Genomic DNA, 27,463 nt, shown 5'->3' on the forward strand with positions numbered 1-27,463 from the left:
ATGATTTTCCAGTAGTAAACATGGCGACGAAGGGGGTCCGTCAGCGCAACAGACGGGGGAGCAAACAGGACGCCAACAACGTCAACAGCAGCTCAGCCGGCGGCGAAAACCGAGCGGCGAAGGACGAAAAGGCAGCTGACGATGGAAAATCCAGCGAAACACGGAACGAGTGAGTAACGGAGGGAGCCGGTTAGCCGCTGAAATGCCGTGTTGTTTTGCTGAGTGACAGCTCAGCGCAGCTCAGCTCAGCGCTAGTAGCTGCTGTGGCGAAGAAGCCTAACGTAACGATGCGACCTGCAGAGTTCAAACTCCACTAAATACACATTCCTCCTCGAAACTGGCTCAGTGGAAAACCGAGTACACATCAGATTTATTCGGTCGTCTGGTGTTTCCTCTTGAGGGATTTAGCTGACTTTGCTAGCGAGCGACGTGTAACATCAGTTTCATTCATTCATTCTCACGACGCTGAAGTCAGCTTCCTATTCGCCGGCAGGTTCTTGTTCGAATTTTGCCGTTCCACCTTAAATGGCGCAGCAGTTACATTCTGGTACCTCAGGCCAGAATGTAACTGCTGCACCATTTAAGGTGGAACGTGAAAATTCGAAGTAGCAGCTGGCGAATAGGAAGCCAACTTCATTCTCGTCGTTCTCTCTCTTATCATGGAGCTTCTTAGCCAGCTGGGTTATTTAAGCCTGCTTGGAGTTACTTAGGTACTGTGTGTCCGGCTGCTGGACATGTCTTCACTGTCTTCACTGCCTAATTACTTCGTTCTCAACCTCAGTTTGCCCCCTTAGTGTTCACATTTCCATTCAAAGGAACATGAATTATTGTATCTCTTGTAGCCACATGTTGACGTGTTCACATTCACACAACATTGATTTTGGCTTCATTCAAAATCACGTCATTGGCCTCCTGGCTAAATATATAAGCTTTAAAGGTTTTCTGGTTCCTTTGGTATATCAGGACCTGTGACTGGTTTTAGATGTATTTATTGTGATCTAAAGGTGTCCTATAGAAAATGAAACCTGGTCTTTAATGGTGACCATTAAGTCATTTCCGATTAGAAAGCAAAATCATCTGGTTTTAATCTTAATGGTTCAAATGGGTCTGCCCTGCGAATGACTGGCGCCCTGTCCAGGGTGTATCCTGCCTTCCGCCCAGTGACAGCTGGGATGGGCTCCAGCACCCCACCGTGACCCAGAAGGATAAGCGGTTTAGATGATGTCTGTATGTGTGTGTGTGTGGTTCAAATGGTCAGGAAGCTAACAGGTGCATGTACATGGAATATGTCGTGGTGAAATTGGTGCTTATGTAAATGGACAATACAGAATATAAATAGTAAACAAATAAATACTAAGTGATTCAGAAAGATTCATCCGATTTCAAAATGATTTATTTCACTTGTAAATCATTACAGAACAATACAGTTAATTGTAAATGGTTTAACTGAGCACGAAGTTTATTATGTAATTTTATAAGTGCTCAGTATGAACCTCCTCCAGCTGTACGGACAACATCAACACCTTAGTCAAATTCATCCCATACTTGATTTAGCATGTCGGGTGTCACTGTACTCACGGCTCTTTCAGTGTGATTTTGGAGATCATCCAGTGTTGGAGGTTCACTGCCGACGAAAACCACATTGCATAGTTATGACGGATTCACTCTTATTGAAGTGGAGAACACAAAACGCTGTTTGCTCAGGGGTCGCCATCTCCTCGCAGACTGAAGGGAACCCTCTTCCGTTGATAGAAACTGTATGACCCCCTCTTTCAATTGGATTGTGATTGGTTCCTAGGCACCTCAAGGTTGTAAAAATATGGCGCTTTGAAATCAGATGAATCTTTTTGAATCACCCTGTACCATACACAGCCACAAAGTATATGACAATGTTTATCCTCAGAATGTTCAGCTACGCAAATCAGTTAGGATAATATCTAAACAGTCTTTCAGAGTGATTTGATGTGAAATGCTCCATTCTGGAGAAACTTGCAGTCAGAATTGTTCACAGTGGTGGTGGTAGGAACCAGACATCTGAAGAGGTAAGAATGTCTCTTAAAGTGTGTTCACAGAAAATGATTACATAGAATGGTTATGGATATGTTGTCTGATCCCTGAGACAATGTGTTACAGTAGCATTAAGAATTTTTGGCCCTAAAATGTACTTTTTACAGTTTATTCATGGCAGAGAGGTATACTCAGGGAGTTATAAAGCCTGGTTCCTGGTTCCTGTCACCACCACTCTAAAGAAATGTAAGTCAGCAAGTTTCTCTACAATGAACCATTTAAAATCAAATCACTCTGACAGAAAGCTTGAAAAATTGGTGCACTTCCCTTTTGATGGACTGATTATAGGTTGTTGCTGTCTGTTTCGCATACCATAATACCAGTGTAACATATACAAGTATGTGGGTCAACGTTAATGCAAGTTACACACGAATGAAAGGCATGATTTCAATAGCAGTATAGGTAGCAGTTGTATTTGGTAGCAGTGCTGTTTTGACAAAGTGGCATAACCTTATTCACCCTCCTTGCACTGTCCCCCACTGGCTGCTTCTTAGATCTTTCCCAGATAAGCACATCACCCCCTATGCCCCACCCCTCTACCATTTCAGGTCGTCTGGTAAAGCAGGGCAGGTGTGGGCCCCGGAAGGCTCCACAGCCTTCAAGTGCCTGGTGTCTGCCCGCTTCTGCGCTGCCCTACTCAGCAACATCTCAGATTGCGATGAAACCTTCAATTATTGGGAGCCGGTGAGTTGAACCAATTGTATGAGAGTGTTCAGTGCTGAAAAATCCTTTGATGAAACTTCTTTTGTTTCTGTTTTATTTTGATGGTCCCCCAGTAGCTTATCTACAAATGTGCACATTGTTGAACCATATGGTAAAACTCATCTGAATATCAGTAGTGTTAGAATTGAGATTTAGGATTAGCGTTAGGGCCAGGGTTAGGTCTAGGTTTTGGTTCTAGGTTGAGGTTAGGTTTAGAGTGAGTGTTAGATTTAGGGTTAGGGAAAAAGTTATGGTGAATTTAATAGATATTTAGTTTCACTATATGGCCAAACGTATGTGGACATGCTCCCTGTTTATTGAGTTCAGGTGTTCCAACCACACCCATTGCTCAGAGGTTTATAAAACCAAGCACATAGCCATGCAAACTCCACAGACAAACATTGCCAGTAGAATGGTTCATACTGAAGAACTCCGTGACTTCAAATATGGCGCTTTCATGCCATGACAGAGAATGCCATCTTTGCTGCAAGTTAGTTTGGGAAATTTCTGCCCTGACCGTCAGTGCTATTATTGTGAAATGGAAGCATCTAAGAGCAACAACAGCTCAGCCACAAAGAGATAGACCATGCAAACGCACAGAACGGGGCTGCTGAGTGTTAAAGCGCGTAGCATGTAAAAAAAAAACAAAAAAAAAACAAAAAAAAAAACAACACCTTCTGACTCAATAACTGCAGAGTTCCAAACCTCCTCTGGCGTTAACATCAGCACAACTGTGCGCTGGGAGCTTGATGGCAGGGTTTCCATGGCCAAGCAGCTGAACGCAAGCCTTACATAACCAAGCACAAAGCCAAACGTCGTATAGAGTGGTGTAAAGCGTGCCGCCACTGGACTCTGGAGCAGTGAAAATGTGGAATTAAAATTAAATTCAGTGGGCTGATGAATCATGCTTGTCTGTCTGGCAGTCTGATGGATGAGTCTGGGTTTGATGAATGCCAGGAGAACATTATCTGCCTGACTGCACTGTGCCAACTGTAAAGTTTGGTGGAGGAAGGATAATGCTATGGGCTTGTTTTTCAGGGGTTGGCCTTTTCTGTTCCAGCATGACTGTGCCCCTGTGCACAAACCATAACCTCATTGAACAACTTTGGCATGAACTAGAATGGAGATTGTGAGCCAGGCCCTCTCATCCAGCATCAGTGTCTGACCTTACAAATGCTCCTTGGGATGAATGGGCAAAAACTCCCACAGACACCCTCAAATCTTGTAGAAAGCTTCCCAGAAGACTGGAAGCTGTTATAGCTGCAAAGGAGGGCCCGACTCCATATTAATGCCTATGGATTTAGAATGAGATGTCATAAAAGCTCCTGTAGGTGTCCCAATACTTTTGTCCATATAGTGTAGGTGTGATGGTCAGGTATCCACATACTTTAGACCAGAGGTGCCCAATCCTGGTCCTGGAGATCTGCCACCCTGGAGAGTTCAGATCCAACACACATGGCTCTAACATTCAGATGCCCCTAAATGCCTTGATTACTTGGATCAGGTGTGTTAGATTTGAGTTGGAGCTAAACTCTACAGGGTGGTAGATCTCCAGGACCAAGACTGAGCACCCCTGCTTTAGGCTGTATAGTGTATATATCCGTTAAAGCCAATGTGAGCATTTACAAAGCATCTACAGTGGACCACAATAAAAGTGTTACCCTTATATTTTATAAGTGATTAATTAGCACTTCTTTCCTTGTTCTTTAGACACACTACCTACTTTATGGAAAAGGGATGCAGACGTGGGAGTATTCCCCAGCCTATGCCATTCGCTCCTATGCTTACTTGTGGCTCCATGCCCTCCCTGCTTGCTTTCATGCCAAGATACTGCAGACCAACAAGGTAATAGAATTAGCCTCCATCTGTATTTTTAGGCATCTGTGAAAATTATATTTAAAAAGCTATTTTATTGGCAGTATGTGTTGCAAGAAGTAATTATTTTAGATGTCAATGTTTATTTAACCATTTCCAAACCCCTCTTTGTTGTAGCCCACTACTAATTGTAGTTATTATCCAATACCTGGTTTGGCTATTTAATGCTTCATTGTGTTACATCACTAGCTCACAATATTTATGTTTATTTGTAATTATTGTAATGATATATGGTGTGTGATGTTGAAACAAAACGCTGCATCTCAGCTTTTGTCTTTTTTCTTCAGGAATTTAAAAATGGCAGGTGTCCTTGTTCAGTGGACCAATTGAAATATTCCAAAATTACTTGGAAAAAAATCTTGTTCCATTAACATCCATTTACAGTTAAGAACATTTTACAAGGCTTTGCTCAGACAGTGACAACATAGTTATAGCATCAAATTCCAGTGTTGAAGTGTTTTTACAGAATATTTTGTTGTAATCTACTTGATTACATTTATATCATCAGATCTCCCTTAACACATCAAAGCACAGTTTTACATGCATTATAAAACTCTTCTTAAACAGAACCTAGACTCTCTGGAACTGCGTTAAACTGGTTATCTACGTGTTTAAACGAAACACAATATTTTGGTAGTCTAAATGAACATGTGTCAAAAAAATGATATTCCCTGTGGTGTACCACAAGGCTCTTTACTTGGCCCACTTCTATTTTTTTTCCACTATGCCAGATTATTATTATTATTATTATTATTATTATTATTAACAATAATAATAATAATAGAATAGGCTCCTTCCATGACTGAGGAAAAAAACAAAAAGCTTCTTCACTTTAGCATTCTATTTGCTCTTACTATTTTGCTTACTTTTGCTGGCAGTTTATTTTTTACATTACTTTAATTGTGTTTAACTTATTATTTCACATTTTTACACATTTTAAATTGTCGTGTTTTTTTTTACCTATTTAATTTTCTTTTTTCTTTTTCTTTTTTATCCAGCTATTTCCTGTTTGGCGTAACCCATTCACTGTGATGTTCTCTCCTGTTGTCTTTGCAGGTCCTTGTGTTTTACTTTCTCCGCTGCGTGTTAGCATTCACTTGTTGCGTCTGTGAGCTCTACTTCTACAAGTGAGTGCATTGCACAGATTATTTCCACTAGATTATGATTGGGATCAATGTAGAGGTGGGGGGTACTGGTAGGATGATGTCTCATAATATGAATTTTACTGCAATGAGCCTAAAAATTGTGAGCAACAACCAGCCCCTCCCCCAGACAACCATTAAAACGTCACTCTGGTAGATGATAAGGATGCTGTAAAGAGCTGTGATTGTGTGCTAATTGCAGGGCAGTATGCAAGAAGTTTGGACTACATGTCGGCCGCCTCATGCTTGCCTTCCTGGTCCTCAGTGCAGGGATGTTCTGCTCTTCTGCAGGTATGTACATCAGCAAGTAATATACATAGGACACAAAAATTTGCAAATATTATCACAGATAATGTTACAGACTTAAAATCCGATAACATAATACATAAATAATGTAAGCCTAAATAAGCTAATCAAAAAAAATTATATATATTAAGCAGGCCATGAGGGATTCCATAAATCACAGTATGAAAAGAAAATGTAGTGTGACATCCAATTCGCATTGACGTTAAACTTAACCTTGAATAAAAGAAATATTACATTACACAAATTCACAGTGTTGACCTCTCAAACTTCGAGTACCTGACATGAACCTTAAACAAGACAGTTGTATGCAAAAGTTTGGTCCCCTGGTCAGATGACATTTTGTTGAGATTTGACATTGAGTCAAAGTAAGTTATCATATCGTCTACAGAGAACACTCTTCTGTACATTTTAGTGCACAAGGTTTATTTGCTGAATTTAATACATTGGAAAAAAAATAAAACATAAATTGTGGCCTGTGCAACTTCATAGCACATTGAATATTTTATGTTTTATTTTTTTTAATATGTTGAACTCAGGGAATGAATAGATATTGTGCACTCAGTAAAACAGCGGTGTCCAAAGTCTGGCCCCAGGGCCAAATGCGGCCTGGGGACAGATTTTATTCGGCCCTCTGGCCAGTACGCTGCAGTTCTTACTTCCACCTGATGGCGGCAGTGCTGTAAAATCACAGTGTAACGTGTTACACTGTGGTAACAAGATTAGCAAAAGTTTAACAGCCTTTCTTCTCTGAATAGACCTGCAGCTTCGTTTACTGACCCACATTTAGTCCAGACTGCAGCCATAGACCTCAAACTAACACTGAGAATCTGAGATTTTGATAGAAATTTAACTTTTCCTTCAAGAGTCAAATGAGCCTCATATTTCAAAAGACTGTAATGAATTTAGTATTAACAGACATGAAACACAGCATGAACATTAAATATTCAGGAGTGAAACTAAAGCACTTTTTTTAGAGCAAATTCAGTGAAGTAAATATTAACCCTTTAAGACTGAACAATACAGACTCTTATGCTGTTTAATCTGCTCTTTTTTTTAAAAGTGATTTCTGAATGAAAATGTAAAGATCATGATCTAACAAAACTGAAAATGTATAGATTTTTATCTATTTTTATCTAGTCTAAACAAATAAGCACTTGAATAGGAAAATAATTTATACTTTACACATGTTTTGCTGTTACTCTTGAATAATTTAATAATTTGTTATAAGCACTGATGGATCCAAATCCAATCCAACAACAAAAGCAGCCTTGTACATCTTGTATACGGTGATAGGAAACAGGGCATCTATGCGCTATTTTTTTTTAAATTAGTATTTTGAATAATTTGTAAATAATATTTTGGCCCTCTGATATTTTTACACTGTGCGATTTGGCCCTCTTTACAAAAGGTTTGGACACCCCTGCAGTAAGATGTGCTATTTCAGTGTGTTCTCTGTAGAGGATGTATTCACTTATTTTCACAAAATCAACAAAACATGTCATTTGACCAGAGTTGTTCAAACTTTTGCATATAAGTGTACATCAGTTGGGTCCTAATATTAAACCGAATAAAGTATATTCATCACATAGGGTAATTATCAGTCTGTAAGAGTAAAATGCAGTATGTTGGTGGTGCCATCTACCATGCAGGACATAAAAGTTACATGCTCAAAAGACATGATATGATCATTCATGCACTCAAAGTCTGTGTGTGTGTTCATGTTGCGTCCACAGCTTTCCTGCCCAGCACTTTCTGCATGTACAGCACAGTGGTTGCTATGACCGGCTGGTTCCTAGGGCGACCCAGTTTGGCTATACTGGGTGTAGCAGCAGGGGCCATTGTGGGCTGGCCCTTCAGTGCTCTGCTGGGGTAGGTACAAGCCTGGAGGGAAAATACCATATTTTTATTATGTTATTACATATTGTGATAGACAATATTTATAAATTACACTAGTGAATCAGCTTAAAGACTGACCTGCATTATTTTTACCACAATAATTTTCTTTTGAATGGTTTGATTCTCGGAACATTCAAAAAAACGAAAGCTGAGGTTGGCCAAGATGCTCACTGCACATATATGTACGATATCAGTCCTACAAAGGCCAATATTACAGTAATGCTTCACAAACAATATATTGTGCAGCCCTAAAGCGGCTATATATGAGTAGATTTGTCAACTGAAGATTGATTCGATGCAGGTGCTGAGGTCAGCGATTAGTTTCTATGGATGCATTAGTATGGGAATTCTGAACTGATATTACAGTAATGCTTCACAAACTATATATTGTGCAGCCCTAAAGCGGCTATATATGAGTAGATTTGTCAACTGAAGATTGATTCGATGCAGGTGCTGAGGTCAGCGATTAGTTTCTATGGATGCATTAGTATGGGAATTCTGAACTGATACTAAAATATGATATTTGTCATGCACATATCTACTGAAGCAGATGTTGACACATATATATTCATAAAATGTAGAATGTAGGACTAGATCTACCTGGATTAGCGGTAACAGTTATTTGTAGAAAGTTTCACTTGCACTAAAATGACTAAAATGCTGCTATTTTTTGGTGCAGAAGCCCTAAACATTCTGCTCTTCCGCAGTACAATATATACATGCTGAAATATCAGTTAGAAATACCATCAAGTCTAAATAACTGCCTGATGCCGATACCGATAAAAAATGATCTGCTGATACCGATATGATTCCGATATCACTGTGCATCCTTATTTCCAGTACAGGATTCATTTATATCCTGACAAATGAAACAGCATTGTGCTGTTTTGGCCTTTGCTTACTGGCAGTAAGCATACAGTATTAAAATGTCTCCTTAATGTGGAGAAATGTCTCCTAAAATTTTATCATGAAACCAAATAGAGGAGTTTTTATACAAAATAATAGAATGAATGTGCTATTCTGGCATGGAACTTTCCCCTGGACACTATGAGATTTCAGCAGTGCCCTTTTGTGTTTTGCAGGATACCCATTGCTTTCGACCTTCTCTTGCTGAAGAAGAAGTGGAAAAGTTTCATTACGTGGACACTTGTAGCCCTGGCGCTCTTTCTGGCAAGTGGAGATGTTTAACTCTTCCATCTTTGACAAATGCTCAGTTAACAGTTGAGGGGCTAATTTTGAGGTTGAGGTTTGTCTTTGAGGTTTAACTCAGAGAGTGAGTAGCAGGTAGAAATGCCAATCCATAATTTCAAAGCTTCACACTGTTGTAAGGTAGTTTTCCTACATCATAATTAACCTTTGAATGACGATAGACCCAAATAAGACCAAAGAGGACAAGAAGTTGTATTTCAGATCGCAGGAAGATGGAGGGTAATTAAATAACATATCTTCAAAGCACAAAGTATCAGAATAAAGAGACTCAACAAAAGTTTGTTATTTATCTTCAGCCTTGACCAAAAGTACACACATGTGGTAATAAAGCAGCGTCCATGCTATCACACCAAAAATGTTTTGCACACGTCTTGGCTACTCATTTTAAATGGAGCCGTTGTTTGCCGCCCTCTGTTTGTGGAATGACCTGTCACAAGTTTAAATTTGTTAAACTTTGACCTCTCATTGCACTGACCTTCAAACGCACAGATAATGACTGTAGGCCAATATTTTGTCTTTTTGTTGCTGTAGAATATCAAAAACGTAAGTCATTTGGCCAGCAAATGTTAAGGTTTCACAGAATTTGGAAATCCTACAGATAAAGCATCCATAGTGTTTGATTAAATTTTAGAAAAAGAAACACATGCAGGATGCGGTGCAATTTTGAACAACCACCAAGTTTAATGTGCTGGAAATACTGCTTTTGTTAAGTAGAATATATGTTATATTTATTTACTTGAGAGGTCAACATTGTGAGATTTGTGAAATGTTGTTCAAATAAGAGTGCCACGCTGTTGTTAAATAAGAAAAAAAAATATGGTATTATTTAAGTTTGTTTCAGCACTGTAAGTGAGGAATATCACCACCTGTAAGGCATTAATAAATCTGTGGGATAACATATTTGACAAATCACATTTGACAACTGACAATCATATATATCAGTCAGTAAAACTCTGCGTACCTAAAACCAGGGGTGGGCAGTATGACGGTATTTTGTCATTATCATGATAAATTGTCACAATACGCTTTTCTGAGCATTTTGTGGGTTGTCTGTACTTAAAGAACATTGACTAACTATGTGTTTCATTACAAAGTGAGTATAATTAGGCCTTTTTGATTGGAGTACAGTACAATTAGTAAAACTTTGAGTAAAATCATTGTAGCTTCATAATTTTCATAATTTTCAATTATACATTTTTATTATTTATATTAGTGACAACATTTTTAGTTACAGTTGGGCTCTTGGTGGAATTAATACAATAATTTGCTCTCTTCACTGTTTTGTGATGATGTGTTTTTTTTCTTATAGGTCCCTGTAGTTGTAGTGGACAGTTATTACTACGGAAAGCTGGTGGTGGCACCTCTTAATATAATACTGTACAACGTCTTCACTCCTCATGGGCCAGATCTCTATGGTAATGCCACAGCATATCAAACCTGTCCCATCCATATTGTATTGTAAGACAACCTGAGTAAACACAAAATGCAGTTTTAAATCATCATTTTATTTATCAGTTATCAAACACCAACTGGCCCCGTGTGAAAAAGTCATCCAGTTAACCACATTTAGTTGATAATTATCAATTAAACTAGACACACCCAGGCTTGATTACTGCCAGTCCTGTCAAATCTAAACATCTTTTAAATAGAACCTTTCCAGTAATGTGAAGTAGGCTAAAATGGCTCAACAAGCAGCACGCTATGCCACGATCAAAAGGAATTCCTGAAGAGATAAGATAAGAAAGTTATTGAAATTTATCAGTCTGGAAGGAGTTACAAAGCCATTTCTAAGGCTCTGGGACTCCTGTGAACTACAGTGGGAGCCATTATCTCCAAAAGGAGTAACTTGGTACAGTGGTAAATCTTCCCAGAAGTGACTGACCCATGAAAATTTTTTCCAAAAGCACAGTGACAATCATCCAGGAAGTCACAAAAGAACCTAGATGAACATCTAAGGAGCTGCATGCCTCGGTTTCCTCAGATAAGGAAACTCTTCATGATTCCACCAGTAGAAAGAGACTGGGCAAAAATGACATCCATGTGAGAGTTTCAAGGCAAAAACCACTGATAACCAAGAAGAACATAAAGCCTCGTCTCATGTAGTGTGATGGTGTGGGGATGCTTCACTGCTTCTGAGCCTGGGCAAATTGCTGTAAATGATGGAACTAAAAAAAATCTTCCAGGAGAATGTTCGTTCATCAGTCTGTAATCTGGAGTGCAAGCAAAATTTTGCTGCGCAGCAACACTATAATCTGAAACATGGCCTGTCAAGTGCACCTCTGAATGGCTCAAAAGAAGGTTTTGGAGTGGCCTATTCAAAATCCTGAACTGAACCCATTTGAGATCCTGTGGCAGGACCATAAACAGACAGTTAATGCTCAAAAGCCCTCCAGTGTGGCTGAGTTAAAGCAATTCTGCAAAGAAAAGTGGGCCAAAATTCCTCCAGAGCAATGTGAAAGATTCCAGTAATAGGAGGCCTTTGGTTGCAGTTGTTGCTTCTAAAGGTGGCACAACCAGTTATTAAGAGTAAGATAGCAATTTTTTTTTTTATTTTTAAATGGTTGATAGAGGTGTTAAAAAATAGAGAAAGGGGGAAAATACTTTTCACTGCAATGTATAACTTCTTTTTTTTTTTTCATTCATGTCATATGTCTTACCAGATGATAACATACTATGCTGAAGCTTGATTTTTCTTCTCGTTTCTTGCAGGCACTGAACCTTGGCACTACTACTTTGTGAATGGTTTCCTAAACTTTAACATTGTGTTTGTGTTGGCCTTGTTTTCGCTTCCTCTCACGGCTCTAATGGAGGCTCTGCTTCAGAGGTTTAATGGTAAGTGAGGTGTGTGGGTGTGTGTGCTTGTGTGAGTGAGAGAGAGTGAGGATGGGCACCTTTTCAGTATCTGAATAGTTACTTCAAGTATTTTAATAGTACCAAGTAGTTTGATTAGCACTCGCATTGTCAAACATCATTTCAGTGCAACCATCAATGACCACTAACAGCACTGAAACACCATGAAAATGTCTAAAAAACATTTCTAGCTGTCACAAAGAGTAAATAAATAACAGCTAAGAGAACAAACAATAACGACCACGATTTTAGCTCATGATTAATTTTCCTAAATAACTGCAATTAACACATATTTTATTTATTTATTTTTTTTGAAAGACAATTGTGTCAAAGTACACATCTCAAGTGGCCAAACTGGCTGATTAGCTGTCTTGCGTCCTAGCTGTTGATTCTAGCTCCTAGCTGAAGACAGACAGCTCAAGCTTCAAAATATAAAAAAAAAAACTCACTGCTGCCCTCTATATCTGTTATAGCACCAATCAGAAGTTAGAACATATGGATAACTTTTCATAAGACCCATGTCTCAATAAATGCATTATGTATTTTCTTTTATGTACTTGAATTTACCTTAACCCAACTGATAAAAACATACTCATTCCCATTCTGTATTTTGCCATGTGAAAGCTTACATGTGTCAAAAACAGTTGCAGCAAGCTTAAATAATTGTGATCATAGAGGTTATGTAATGATTGTGACAGATTTGTTTGTGAATTATTTTTGCCAAAATTCCTTTTTATACTATTGTCTATTCTAAACTCAACATCAGTTGGTATTGTCGTGCTGTGACTTTCTGCTCCTGTCAATATTTTTGCGATTTCAAACCAGACCGTGACATTTGCCCCACATAATAAAAGACCTAGCACTGCCTCCTATTAAAGACCATTTAAACAAGCGTTGACTAGTTCCGGTCGTGGGCGGCTAAAGTCCAGCACAATTTGGTGGTTCTCCTACTCAAATACACCTGAATCAAGTTAGCAGCTAATTGCTAGGTTGGGTAAGTGTGTTCAAAGCAAGAAAATGACCAAACTATGCTGGACCCTCCAGGACCACTGATTTAAACTCTAAATCCCATTTTTCCCTCTCTGCAGTGCAGAACCTTGGCCGTCCCTATTGGCTCACACTGTCACCCATGTACCTCTGGATGCTGGTTTTCTTCACTCGTCCCCACAAGGAGGAGCGCTTCCTGTTTCCTATCTACCCCCTCATCTGTCTGTGTGGGGCCGTGGCACTCTCCTCTCTCCAGGTAACACAGCACAGCACAGTCATGCAGAGCGTTCACATGTTCCTCATAAGCTTGTGAATTACAGTTTTCTACAAGGAAATTGCTCTCAGTTGGCTGAGATAATGTCACAAACAAGTGGAAGTCTCCATACAAGCTGGAGGTTTCCCAAGTTTATGAGCTGTGCTGTATCACCACTCAGAAAATTCTTTGATGCCACATGAACACAGTAGACCAAGCAGTCTGTACGATCAGAATTGGGATTTTTGCTGCAAACATGCAAACAGCAATCAGCCAGTTTATTATTTTTATTTTGGCTGTGTTGCAGTGTTTTGGATAAATAATGTGAGCTAATAAAATGTATTTAAATGCTTTCGCTACGCTGTATTTAAATGCTGCTGCTATACATATACCAAAATATCACAGCATAATTATGCGTGACTCATTATGCTAAATAACTTTTGAACTTTTGATGTAACTCCCTATTTGATTTGTTATTCAGATAGGCAGCTGACTTTGGCATTTTGAGTTCTTAAATGAAATTTGGCTCATTAAACATCAAATAATGTTATTTATATTGCGAGGGTGAGCTTTGGGTTTTAAAAAAAATCAAACAGAAAAATCTCTTATTAGGTTCTGATATGACGACACTGATTCATAAACAGGTTTGGGCACCCCTGGGCAGATTCTGTGTTTTGTTCATTTTCTGAGTGAAAATAAATGGAAATAACACATCTTCCACAGAAAACACATCTGCATATTTTTATACACAATTACTGTTTATTTGTTGAATTGACTATATTGGGGGGAGGGGGATAAAATGTAAAATGTGGGCTATGCAAAAGCTTTCTTTTTAATTTTTTTCAGTAAAGAAATAAATAAATGAATGAATGAATGAATGAAGCTGTGTTCACTTGTTTTCACTTAAATCAACAAAACATGTAGTGATACGGCGGTTTTGGATGTGACTGTGTCATATATATGTATAGTGTATATATATATATATATATATATATATATATATATATATATATATATATATATATATATATATATATATATATGTGGTAAAATTGGCCAATACATATAGAACCTTTTTTTTGCACCATTTTAGAAACACATGCTATGCTTTATAAATGGACCTCTAGAAACAGATCAAAATACTTGGAATGAAATCTTATTACATTTACATAAAGCAAAGCTAAAAATTTTCCTTTTTTCCTATTAAGTTGCAAGGATTTGTTGTGACAGTATATTGTGTAAATCTACCTTACTATACAAAAGAAGCAGCAAATAAAAAAACGGTGTGATCACTTGGAATAAAGTGCATTTTTACCAGTTAAAACATGGTGTAACTATATATTCTATACATCTATTCCATATATAACACTATAATATATAATAGAATATAAACAGTAGATATAACTACAGTAAACCATAACAAAAATGTTTAATTTTTAAACGATGTATTGATACGTTGGTTAGAAGAACACAGGTTTGCTTCATGACTATTTGCTGCACTCCAGTCATTGTATGGATTTGTTCAATTCCATCGGCAGCACCTGATTTAATTTAATGAAGGATTGATTAGATAAAGCAGGTACTGGATGGGAACTATAAATACTGGCCTTCTATGAGGAGAGCTTTGAAAATGGTTACACATATTTTTACATATTTTCTCAGATACTTCAAATGTTTGCACAATACTGTGGATGTACGTAACCTGCAAGTGATAAGTTTATCAGTAGCCAGTGACCACTTAAACCCAAACAATTGGTAGTTTTCTAGTTTATGAGTTGAAAGGGACAATTTGAACCCACCATAAGCAAATCTGCACATAATGCTATTAAAATTCTTTGTTTAAAGTTTTGTAATTGCTAGCATCTTCTGAGCTTTATGGTTTGCCTGATGTACAGTTTGTCCTCCTGTGTTTGTCCCTACAGAAGTGCTATCACTTCATGTTCCAGCGCTATCGTCTGGAGCACTACACCATTTCCTCCAACTGGCTGGCTCTGGGCTCCGTGATTCTCTTCGCTGTGCTCTCTCTCTCGCGCTCGGTGGCTCTCTTCCGAGGTGACCACAGAATTGTGCATACACTTGTGCTGTGTTCATAAAGACCATGCGAAATAACTTAAAGCAGTTTAGAGAACTTTTCCTTTAACCCCCTTAAATAAAGGTTAAGATGAGCATCTGCAAACATCTGCATAATAAAAATAAAGTGTCATCCAATAATAAATGCATCCTCAAACATTCAGGATTGTTTTATTATGTTGTATGTTGAATTCTTTCTTGGCCTAATGTTTGCGATGTGTGTAATTGTTGCAGGTTATCATGCTCCTCTGGACTTGTATCCTGAGTTTCACCGCATAGCCAAAGACCCAGCCATCCACACAGTGCCCGAGGGCAGGCCGGTCAGTGTGTGTGTGGGGAAGGAGTGGTACCGCTTCCCCAGCAGCTTCCTGCTGCCCAACAAGTCAGTAAGGCCAATCGTATTAAAATTATTTCAGTGTTATTTAACTTTGATTCTCTCAGTTCTACTGAAATGCTGTTCAGGGCATTTCAGTAGAACTGTATTGGCTGTGTTAGGCTTAATTCAGTTTTTATCTAGGGATGCCCATGTCATCTAGGGATGTCAGCCTCAGACAGATGTTTAAATTTGACCAATTTTTCAAACTGATATTTGATGACATATTTATTGTATTCCAGAAAAGCAGAATGTTTAGGTGACACCATTTTATTCCATTTATTGCAATCTCACAGAAATAAATGTTTTATTTTTCCATGATGCTAGTCCAGGAGTTTAGCCCAATTCAAATTTTTTTTCCAAACATTTATGTATCAGTTTGCTTACATTTTTTGTTTGCATTTTCTTTATCCATTTATTTTAAATATGTTTTTGCTTTGTTTTAAAGTGAATTTAAAATTTAAAATTTAGATTAATCATGAGTAACTTTATTCAGTGCCTGCCCCACATTTTCATGTCACCACTGAAAAGCATAGTGTTTTAGTCCATAGGCGGAGCCTTATTTTGAGCACTGAATTTTAGAGCAGGAAGTGAGACGCTCATGTCTCTCATGGCCACATGGTGAGCAGTTACATCCATTGTTTTGAAGTAAATGTGTCCCAAAGTCTGAAAATCAGTGTGTAGCATCAAGGTTTTTTTAAAAAAGTTGATCTGAACTTCACCACTACTTTTTTCCCTGTTCAACTCTAACCTGCTTGTTATTACTTGTTTGTCCGTCCCACAGCTGGCAACTACAGTTCATCCAGTCAGAGTTCCGAGGGCAGCTGCCCAAGCCCTATGCCTCGGGGACCTGATGCCACACAGATCCTGCCCACAGACATGAATGACCAGAATCTGGAAGAACCTTCCAGATATGTGAGTGACCCTCTTCTCCCAACCCACTTACAGCTCCACCCATCTTCAACACACATTTTATTCGGTGTCGTACAAGCAGCATTCTAGATGGAATCACTGTTTTCAGTAATATGAAACTAAGTTTGTTGTAGACACATGTATAAAAGGATTCTATTATAACGCTACTGCTCTACAACCTGAAAAGGTTTAGAAATGTTAGATGTGTTCATGATGAACAGAACTGTAGATTATTCCATTATCCCATTATCAGTGTTGGTGATGATCAAATCAGGCAGACAATAATTCCTGTAAACAGATCATAACAGCATAGTATTTATCTTTTAGCAACTTCTTGTCATTTCCAAAATGTTGAGTACAATTAAAATGGCTTTGTTTATAATATTTCAACATATACAGTGTATTATCGTCAGTTATTAATATCCCAAGCTTTTGAACGGCAGTACATGAGAGTGAGTGCAGTGTTGCTCGTTAGATCCATCAGTTCAAGTCACCAGTATACTGATCAGATGGCCCTTAAAGCTTCACCAGATGTAAGTACTTAGCTTGTGCGAATGGCTGTGTTCTAGAGCTGTATCCACTTACACAATCACACACAATCTTCATAATCAGTGCATTAATATGGGCCACCTCCATAAGAGCAGTTGCTTGAGGAACTGGCTATTGCAAGATTGGTTGAGGTGACAGCTGTGTTTATCTGTGGCAGAGGGGCTTTGAGAAATCTTCTCTGTGTGACGAGGGTTAGAATACAAGGCAGTGTAAGAACAGCACTAAAATATAAGGAAACACAAGACACCATAAGGTTACTTCATATTGCAGTAATGCAAGACATGCTGTTATCTGTAAAAATGGACAACGTTCAGGCTTCAGGATGTTTACTGCTTCTGTTTTCATTGCATAAACAAGTCTATTTGAGATTACTTAACAGCTCAACATGGTTTAAGGCAAGAGTGTCGTGATTTAGGCCTGGTATTTTGGGGGTCCCATGTTGGCTGTTATCTCACTCGCTAATTTGGTTATGCAGTTTTCCAAACATTATTTGAGATCTTACACATCTTCTTTTGTCTTTGGTTTGAGAAATGAGCAACAATTCACTCTTTCCTCCAAACTCTTGAGAAATTCATACATTACAAATATGCTACGGCATACTGAGAAGTTTTTCAGAGGTGCCGTGGGCATAGCTACAGTTGCCAGGCTATGAAGGACAAATTGGGTGAACCAATTTACAGTAATAACACCCTGAGGCGGCCCAGTGCTGCATCTCTAGTTATTTAAGAATATCAAAGACAGAAGCGTGACATTTGGTGGTGAAGCAGGCTAAACTGTGACTTTTCCCTGAATTTGTATTAGAAAGTCTATTCTTCCCAAGTGGACAGTATGACATCATAAGTTTATTTTCAGGGACACCAGAGAGATTTGATTTTGAAGCATTCAGGGGGTCCAAGATGTTAGTTAGGGGGTCTCAGACCACCTATGTTTCACGTCTTGCATTTGTAACTGCCTTAGATTTTTCAAAGAACTACTCGTATCATAGTACAGGGTCTTATGAGTACTTTCATGTTCCACAGATTTGATACATTTTATTTCTATTCATGAAATAATAATGAGATTGTGAGATTATGAGAAGGTTGTGTGTGGTATTATTTAAGCTTGTCACAATAACAAAATAATCACCTGATCACATTTACTTGAGCTGATCACAATTATTTAAGATGACTACAATTATTTTCTCACGCTGTTAGCTTTCACAATCTTATGGTTAAGTTGCTACAAACAGAATGTGATTTGGGTGCTTTTTCATTTTTCATTGAGGCAGATTCTCACTTATTGTGAAAGCCTTAGGAGAACATGAAAAGTTCCAACTGGTGCTAAATCACCTTTAGAGGGCACCAGTGAGTAATGTTTGTTTATCTGACCTCAAGCAGTGTCTGTCATCAGTTGGGAACTATTGACAGCACAGAAGTAAGATGGTTAGTCTGGCAATTTGGCCACTTTAGGCTTGTGCTTACACATTTATATTCAGTGAAAAAAAAAGATCTTTGTTAATCACAATTATTTAACTGATTTGCCAATTAATCGTCAGTTATTATTATTATTGCAAGTCTGGCTGCATGTCACTAGTTGTATGAACTGTCCATGTGACATTCTCTCCCCTTGTAGGTGGATCTGAAGCACTGTCACTATCTGGTGGACTTGGCGACAGACACGGAAGCTCCGCGAGAGCCACGCTACGCAGCTAACAAAGACGAGTGGAGCATCATCGCGGAAAAACCTTTTCTGGATGCTTCAAAGTAAGTTTTTTAAGAGAGTATACATGAGAGTGGATGTGATGATGATACCTATAGCTATGCTCATTTTTATTGCCATTATTGTCCAGAAGTGGGTAAAGAGGAAAAAGAACATATTCAGATAAAAGCTTATTTAGATGCTCAAAAACAAATTATATCCCCTTTTTCTCACTGTGTTTTCCTTTGCAGTACAGTAGAACTTGATTGTGCAGAGGGATGCAGTGATAACATAAGCAGAGTGGCAGGATTTAATTTCAATTTAAGCCAAAATAAGTAAATACAAAGAATAAAAATTAGTAGTATAGGACAGATGTTTTGCAGATGCATTGGAGTGCAAACAAAAATGATTGTTTAAATTGTATTTAAATTAGGGCTGTCAAAGTTAATGCCTTAATAAAGTGTTAATGCGATAAATTATTAGCACCACTCATTTTTTTAAATGATTTTAACACATTATATTAGTTTGACCCTTTGAACCATCTGTAGCAGTGCAGGCCGAAGCCCAGCTGCTTGTGCACTGTATGTTTCTATGGTGGAATCCATTATTGTAGCCCTCACATTCAATCCCAGCTTTTAAATCACTTTTAAAGCATTATACTAGACAACACTGGACGGTCCTTGCGTGAGACCTATGGATAAATCAACAAGCAGCAAACTAACAAAAGCAACAGCAAAATGTATGCTGTTCCCCTCGAGAGCCTTTGTTGCACTTATTTTGTCTTATTTTGTCTTGTCATAAAGCTATAACCGTATACTGCTTTTTAAATGTTTCTTTAGGGTCAAATCTGAGCATATATGACATCATTAATTAGACTACACAAAATAATGTGGTTTATCATGATTATTTCTTCATTATTTTAATCATTTGACAGCCCTACTTTAAACATGTAATTGAACAAAGGTAAATCTTTATTCTCAGTGACTGTTAATATCTGACCGTGTTTGCAGGCTGCTCTGCCACATCTATCTATCTATCTCACCTCATTAAAATGCTCATGTGTCTCTGAATATCACACACAGGTGTGTTAGATTAGGCATAGAATTAAATCCTGCTGAAGACCCCCCCACCACTAATCCATTAATACCCTCCTTTATGAAACGAACACCTGTAATTCCTCGGCTTGTCCTACTGAGGGTGCCATAGACCAGTATTAAAGTCCCATGACATCATCGCTTATGATCGTCTGAGGATCTTAGGCAGTTCTTCCAGCTGGGCATCTGCTCAACACTGCTCAAGGACCTGTCCTCTGGAAACGTCTTTCACCTCGCTTATGAATTCCTAGTAATTACCGCTGTAACAGAGTCCATTACAGCAGTGATGATTGCAGTAATGGAGAATCAAAAGCCCCCCTGCAGATCCAGTCAGACTGTATTACAGATCCAAAGCAATTGGTCTCAATTAACGGCTGCTGAAATTTGCATGCTCCGAGTGCCCTTGTTTGCAGAGCCTGCTCAAACTGCATCAGCTCCCTGACAGGATCAGTTCCATCTAGCCTCCATGAACTCTCATTACATGGAGACAGATCAGTTTTTTCCCCATTGTAGTGCTTCCTAGTCCAGGCCCTGCACTGTTTGGTGTTTCCCTGCTTTAACTATGCCTGCAACTAACAGTTATCTGTGCAATGATTTAATCTATTGACTATTACTCAGTTAACAACTTTGTGCAACTAGTGATTTCTTTAATGGTTAATGAAACAATAGAAATCATAGCACATGATTGCAATCTGTCAGAATAAAAATTATAAAGCATTATAGAGCAAATTTGTTTAAAAAAAAATGACGTTAGCCTTTTCCCTGTAATTGTTGTAAGTGGAATTTCCATTCAAAGTGAATTTTCAAAAAGTCGGTTGAAGACGCGAATTCTTTGATGTTTCCATCAGCTACTGTTATGCACGATTTCCTGAAGATAACATTATACGCTTGCGACGTGTGGCACGAGACAAGAGTCGCACTCAGCATGTGGGGAAGGATTTGGATGTTTATTAGCTCTGGCTAAAATAGTTTTGATAGCCCCCTCTCAACTGTACATGGCTGAAGTTCAGAGACACAAGGCAGAGCAGGTTAGTGACCCATTTCATGGGGCTAAAGTAACTGTCTCAAATTCACACCCGCCCACTTTACCCCTGGAAACATCGGTCCAGATGTAGCATTAATAATTTCCATCTCCTTATCATTATGTGGAGTGCAAGAACATTTGTTCCTGCTATGTCATCACTTACTCGAAAAAGCCATTTCCATTTCACCTTTATGGATAAACCAATTTTTCAACTCACCTAATTGTTGCAGCCCTAGCTCTAACACAGGGGTTGTCAAGTTGTGGGGACCCACTTTCTAAAGACTCCCAACGGACACACACAAGTATGGCACACAACCCAAACATTTGGGTTTGTTGTAGAAAGATGAATCTGTGTACTAGAGCATAGATTCGCTACTCAAGTCCTGGCACCCATTGACCTGCACAGTTTCAACTCTTTCCTGCATCAACATAACTCATCCAACTCATCAGCTACTGAATAAAACCTTTTGAGATGAATCAGGTGTGTTGTGGCAGGGAATAGTTGAAACTGTGCAGGTCAGTGGGTCCTTGGACTTTATTAGGGAACTCCTGCTCTATAGGCAGGAAAACACCAATCCAACATTCTCCAAGGTATGGTTGGTGTGCCATACCAGTTTGTGATTGCTAGAAGTCCTTGATGTTCTGGCCCATCCACACTGTTCTAGATTGTCATCTGGTCCATTTGACATTCTAGAACAGTATTCTAGAACATGATAAAACAAACGGCTAACATGAGAATGTTGGTGTTTGTTGGGGTATTTTGGGTCAGTGTGCCGTGGCCGTAACACACCTGATCCAACTAATGAGCTAATTGACTTGAAAACTGAAAAGTCCTTCCTAGAGCAAGGCGTACAGGAGTGGACAACGTGGAGGACAGGAGTACTCTAGGGCTGAGATTGGGAGCCCCTGGTTGTTGGGATCTTTTTGAAACAGTATATGTCTTTATCTCTCTTCCTGTATGTTTCTCTTCCATAGATCGTCCAGGTTCTTCAGGGCATTCTTCGTTCCATTCCTGTCCGAGCACCACACTACCTACAGCAGATACGTCATCCTCAAGCCCCGGCGGGTGAAACATGGCAGAAGAAGAACGCAACCCTGATGCTTCATTCGTTTTTTTCTTTCACCATTGCATCCCTTCTTTACTTGTTCTGTTTTTACACACTAAGCCTCTGACGAACTGTGTGTGAGAGCAAGTGCGCAAGAGTAAGAGAGAAATATTGCAGTATCTGTTTGTATTATGACTAATTTGACTGTTCCCATCCATTGTAACCACCCAGGCCACCTGTCAGTTGCAGCACGGCAGCTTAAGCCATTTGCCCGTCGCTGGCCCTCATGTAGCCCCATGCATTCCATGGCTTTTCTGTGGCCCCTTATTTTGCTATGTCCCACATAGTGCATTACTACAGACATAGACTGCTCTCCAGCCTCTTTGTACCTTTATAACAGAAGATGCTCTGTTCAGCAACCCCTTTAAGGACCACAAGTCCCTTCTTTGTCAACGTCCTGTGTATATGTCTTCATGCTCTCTCGACCTGGTTTTGGACAATGAACTTCACTCAGCCCCAGGTCACAGTTACTGTCATCCATTGTCTTGTTGCGATGTGGAGTATACATGGGTTCTATTGATTGCTTGTCTTGTGTGTATGGCCCAGGTTCTCCCCCTTTTGCAGCTTCTTCAGCAGAAGAAGTGGCACTAAAAACTCTGTCTGGGTTCTCCAGTTGCTCTGTCTGTGAAAATACATAAACTGGTAGGATGGGTGGTGGACCAGGGCATGTTACTTGAGTGTTCATGTGTGGTCATGTCCTCAAAACAGTCATCTCAGTGTTAACTATTTGATGGAGTCAAATAAAAAGTGTGGAAAAGAGACCCTTCCTGGCCTGGGTGACTAGAATATGCGTAGTAAAAATGTGTGGAGATCTCAGACTAGCTTTGGTCTTTTCCTTACGACGGTTAAAATACAAAGGATATAAATCTGGTTCTGGATTAGTATGAACAGAATTCCTAACACAACATTATTAAGTACATTCAGTTCATCCAGCGTGCTAGCATGGCTAACAACAAGGAAAAACCAGTGGGAGCCAGTTAGCATGAGAAGTTGCTTAACACTAACCAGAAACTATTTGGTTACATTCATTTAGTTCTGATGTAGCGTAAAGGGATAGCTAAGAGTGCTTTATTTAAAAGAAGAGCTCACCCAGTGTGCTAGCATGGCTAACAATGAAAGAAAAACAGTGGAAACTATACTTTAAAAGAATGGTTCACTCAGTGTACCTGCATGGCTAACCGTGAAAGCACACCAAGTGGAAGCTATTCTTTTACAAGAATAGTTCACTTATCATGCTAACGTGGCTATCAACGAAAGAAACCCAGTGGAAGCTACTTTTTATAGGAATAGTTCAACCAGCATGCCGTTACGGCCAACAGTGAAAGAAAATGAGTGGGACCTGTACCTTAAGAGAATAGCTCAGCCAGCATGCTAGCATGGCTAACAATGAGGGGAAAAAAACAGTGGGATCCAGTTAGCATGAGGTAACTTTCGTAACTCTTACTAGTTCCTGTCAAGTTACATTTATAATTGGTAGTATTCGAATTTTGGGTTTAGTGCTGGATTAGCATAAACTGCTTTACTTAAAAGAATAGTACACTCAGCTTGATAGCTTGGCTAACAACAAATGAAAACCAGTGGGAGCCTGTTAGCATTAGGTAACTTTCTTAATGCTAACTAGCCCTTATTAGGTTACATTCATTATTAGCAGTATTAGCATGTTTGAGTTTTGTAATACTTCAAGTTTCAATGAATTTTCAGTTCCCATGAGTAACTTGAGCTTCGTGAGAAACCTGAACCTGCATCTACATCACTGGACTTTTCCCTCAGGTTCTCGTTGCTGGTTCTATAGGAAAGAATGGTCTAATGATTCTGGACTGTCACGAAGTCACAAGGGTACCATTTATTCTTCCTGTTGTGCGAAACCTGCACAGAATTAAGGGTGGGTGTATGTAAACATGCACAGACCTTTCTGGGAGTGACTGAGTAAGTGTGTGTGTGTTTGGCCTGTGGGATTATTAAGCTGTACACAGTGACGACACGTTAAGCCCCCGTGACACTACAGAGAACTCTGATCCTTTTTAAATCCTGGCATTGACGCTATAGCTGGTGACGCAGAAGCCCCTTTGAAACATAGATGAGAATTTTTTCCAGCCCTGCTCCCTGCTTGTTATTATTGCGAGCTTAATTTACAACTGTCTTCAGCAGAGAGGCACTCTCCAAATAAGTGCACATACCAGCAGTTGTTTTACGACACCAGTGAGGTCAAATGTTTAATTTAATGCACCTCTGTATAATGTCTATGGAGTTATATAATTACTTACAGTGTAATATATAAATACATTGTCTATTCGTTTTCTTGATATCGTGCAACACTTTGGGTGTAAATCCCAGGAGAAAAGTGTGTGGCACAAAGTGTTGCAATTGGTGGCGAGATGAATTCCAGATGTTTACTCACATACTTTTCCAACATACGGTATTGATATGACTGATATGAGTGTTCTGTCAGGCCAGGGCCTTCAGAGCTTATCTTAAAGGTGCAGCGTCTAGTATGGTTGTGTTAAAATGGCATCAGGAGATCATAATAAATCTGTTGGAATCGTTCAGTGAGCCGATCACCTCCGCAGTAGAGTTGCACAAAATGAATAAAATACTATAGTATTGCAATAATATTGCTACTCAGTGCTGTCTTTGAAAATCTGGAGGCGCTAATCAACATCCTACTTGTGGGCCCCCTCCACCCACCACAGTCCTATAATTTTGTGTACGAGGAAGAAAAAGAGTAAATGCTTATTTATTTTCATTCAAAACAGTAATTAACTAAAAAATGTGGAAACAACTAAATTGTTGTAATTGTATGTAAATAAATAAGTAAAAAAAAAAACATTTTTCTGCCATTATCATGACTGGTACAAGCAATAAGTAATAATAATAAAAACAATCAATCAAAATATTGACTTAATATCTCAAAATAATGACTTATGGTGATATATTGACTTCATTTGTTGAAACATTGAATTAATATCTTAAATAAATGTTTTTCGTTGTTGAATTATTGACTTAATATCTCAAAATCACTTATTCCTTTGAATTATTGATTAATATTTCCAACTCATGACATTTTTGTTGAAATATTGACATAATATCTCAAATTAATGATAGATTTTCTCAAAATATGAACAAAATTTTGAAATAATGACTAATTTTGTCAAAATGTTGATTTAGTACTTTGAAATAATTATTTACTTCCCAAGATTTTAAGTTATGTCATAATAATGAGGTATTACATTTCAAGAAAGTATTATTACAAGATGTAAGATCATTTTTTTCACCTAGTGGGTCATAATTATGAGAAAATAAGTCACTATTTCAAATACTGTGTCAAAAAATTGATATATAGCTTCCAGAAACAGACAAAGGAGAAGTCATATGCGACATTTTTCTGCTCTACTAGGCAAGGATGGGCATCCATTTGATAGTGATACACTTTGCACTATGTTATCACATATATCAGTATAAAAATATATGCACATTATAAAACTATAAAAAAGTGACATTAGATTGACCTGCATTATTTTAAATAATGCAAAAAATTGACTTTTGTTGGAGTGCACCTTGATTTATCAAACCTCCTTCCTTCAGGAAAACTCTTCTGTGATTGGTTAAGAAGCTTACAGCACACAGTAAAAATCACTGTGATTGGTTAGATGACTCATTTGCATATTGTAGCCTTCTATGATAGTATAGTATTGCAAAGGCCAATATTGGTGTTAACGAACAATATATTGTGCAGCCCTATTCTTGCACTAGTTCACAAAGAGGATTTTTAGATGTTTCTTTATAGGATCGTCTCTTGGAACATTAGCAGAAGTTATGAAAATTAACAAACAGTTGCAAAAACAACTTTGCCATTTGAAGGGAGCTCTTCCACCCTCTACATCTATAAGGTTGCACAAAGTAGTCATTGCATGTCATCGAGTGAGGTCAACATTCTAAGTCATTAGTAGGTCAACGGTCCTCTGTTTGGCCAGGCCTCAGAGATGAGGCGGTTTAAGTGCATTGTGTCGGCCGTTTGTGCGCTTGTCCTCAAAGGATCAACCACCTGGCTCTGTCTGTCGGCATGCGTCAGCACAACCCCAGGAATTACTCAGGCTCTTAAAACTATAAGCTGGTTGTTGTATTGTTTGTATTATATGGGATGCTGGGTGCCTTTCTTTGACCCTTGTAATTTGACTCACCGTACCAAAGTGATTCGGCCAGTGTGCTGCCTGGTTAGCTTTGGATAAGGGCTGTTTTAAGCCCAGAGCACACCGACCTAAGGGGTGCCTGTGTGTTATTGTTGGGTCTCTAGAATGCATTGCCTCTCATGCTGTTCTAGAATGTTCTGTCCCTCACACTGTTCTAGAATGTTCTCCTCTACTCTAGTGTTCTAAAACATTCTCCCCTATTTATGTCGTTCTAGATGGTCTCCCCCATTTACACTATTCTAACCACCCATTTCAATGCTGGTTTTAACATGCCCTAGTCCAGTTTCTCTGTGGGGGAGTCATGACATTATCTCAAGGGCTGTTCTACAACTGTATTAGCTAAAGCAAATTTAAGCCAGGTGTACACTTTATGATTTTAGCCCGCTTTAAACCTGATTTGGTTGGACCCAACTCAATTTCATGGTCAGGCCAAATTTCAGATACATTTGACGTGCAGTGTAAAGAGGGTAGCAGTACCCGATTAATTGCAAACTAGCCCCGACTGAGCAGTCGGACAATCGGATGGATTTCTGGCGTCAGAAATTTTGGTCATTTGTCTTGCAGTTTAGGTCTTGAGTTACAGACACGATTACATTGGTTTTTAAATTTTATTTGTAAAATAGGCTGTAGAGAGATTGTATTTGCCTAACCATATATATCACGGCCAGTTTTTTGTTTCAGTGCACATTGTGACACAAGTTAGCAAAGCTGCTGCAGCATGTTTTCTCAAAGGCTGAATCTCAAACGGCACCCCCTTCCTAAATAGTGCACTATGTAAGTTATGAAATTCTAGCTTCTGCACCTAAAGAGTGCACTATTTGTCCTGTATGGAATAGTGCACACATGGCTGAATCCCAAATGGCTATTTATTAGACATTATGCAATATGTGGGTGCAGGAGCCAGTATTTTAATTCCTATGTAGTGCACTATGTAAAGAACAGGGAGCCATGTGAGATCCAGCCAGTATTTTGCTCGGTACTCGGGCGTGCTCCATGTTTATACTGACAGCTTTATTGGAAATTGTCCATAGCTTGCTAGTTAGCATGTTAAAGGCAACATGGCTAAGGATAACAAAAAGAAAGGCAAAGTTAATAGACTGATAAAGCAATTATTCATGAATTGCATGTACATTATGATCAAACTTATCAAAAGCAATTTTAAGCAATAATGGTTCTTTATTGGC

At 38.7% G+C, this 27,463-nt stretch overlaps 1 protein-coding gene across 1 annotated transcript; it reads left to right on the forward strand.

The window, feature by feature from the left end:
- alg9 (ALG9 alpha-1,2-mannosyltransferase) lies at window positions 1-23,640 on the forward strand. The gene is given in 16 exon segments (XM_036579815.1): window positions 1-169; window positions 2,616-2,751; window positions 4,480-4,614; window positions 5,701-5,771; window positions 5,989-6,077; window positions 7,826-7,961; window positions 9,071-9,158; window positions 10,507-10,612; window positions 11,907-12,029; window positions 13,136-13,290; window positions 15,210-15,339; window positions 15,592-15,739; window positions 16,515-16,572; window positions 16,574-16,645; window positions 18,803-18,933; window positions 21,962-23,640. Coding segments are annotated over 16 exon segments (1,851 nt in total). The 5' UTR covers window positions 1-20; the 3' UTR covers window positions 22,086-23,640.
- The last annotated feature ends 3,823 nt before the right edge of the window (window positions 23,641-27,463 follow it).

This window comes from Colossoma macropomum, unplaced genomic scaffold (assembly GCF_904425465.1).
Source record: "Colossoma macropomum unplaced genomic scaffold, Colossoma_macropomum, whole genome shotgun sequence".
Taxonomy (NCBI): Eukaryota; Metazoa; Chordata; class Actinopteri; order Characiformes; family Serrasalmidae; genus Colossoma; species Colossoma macropomum.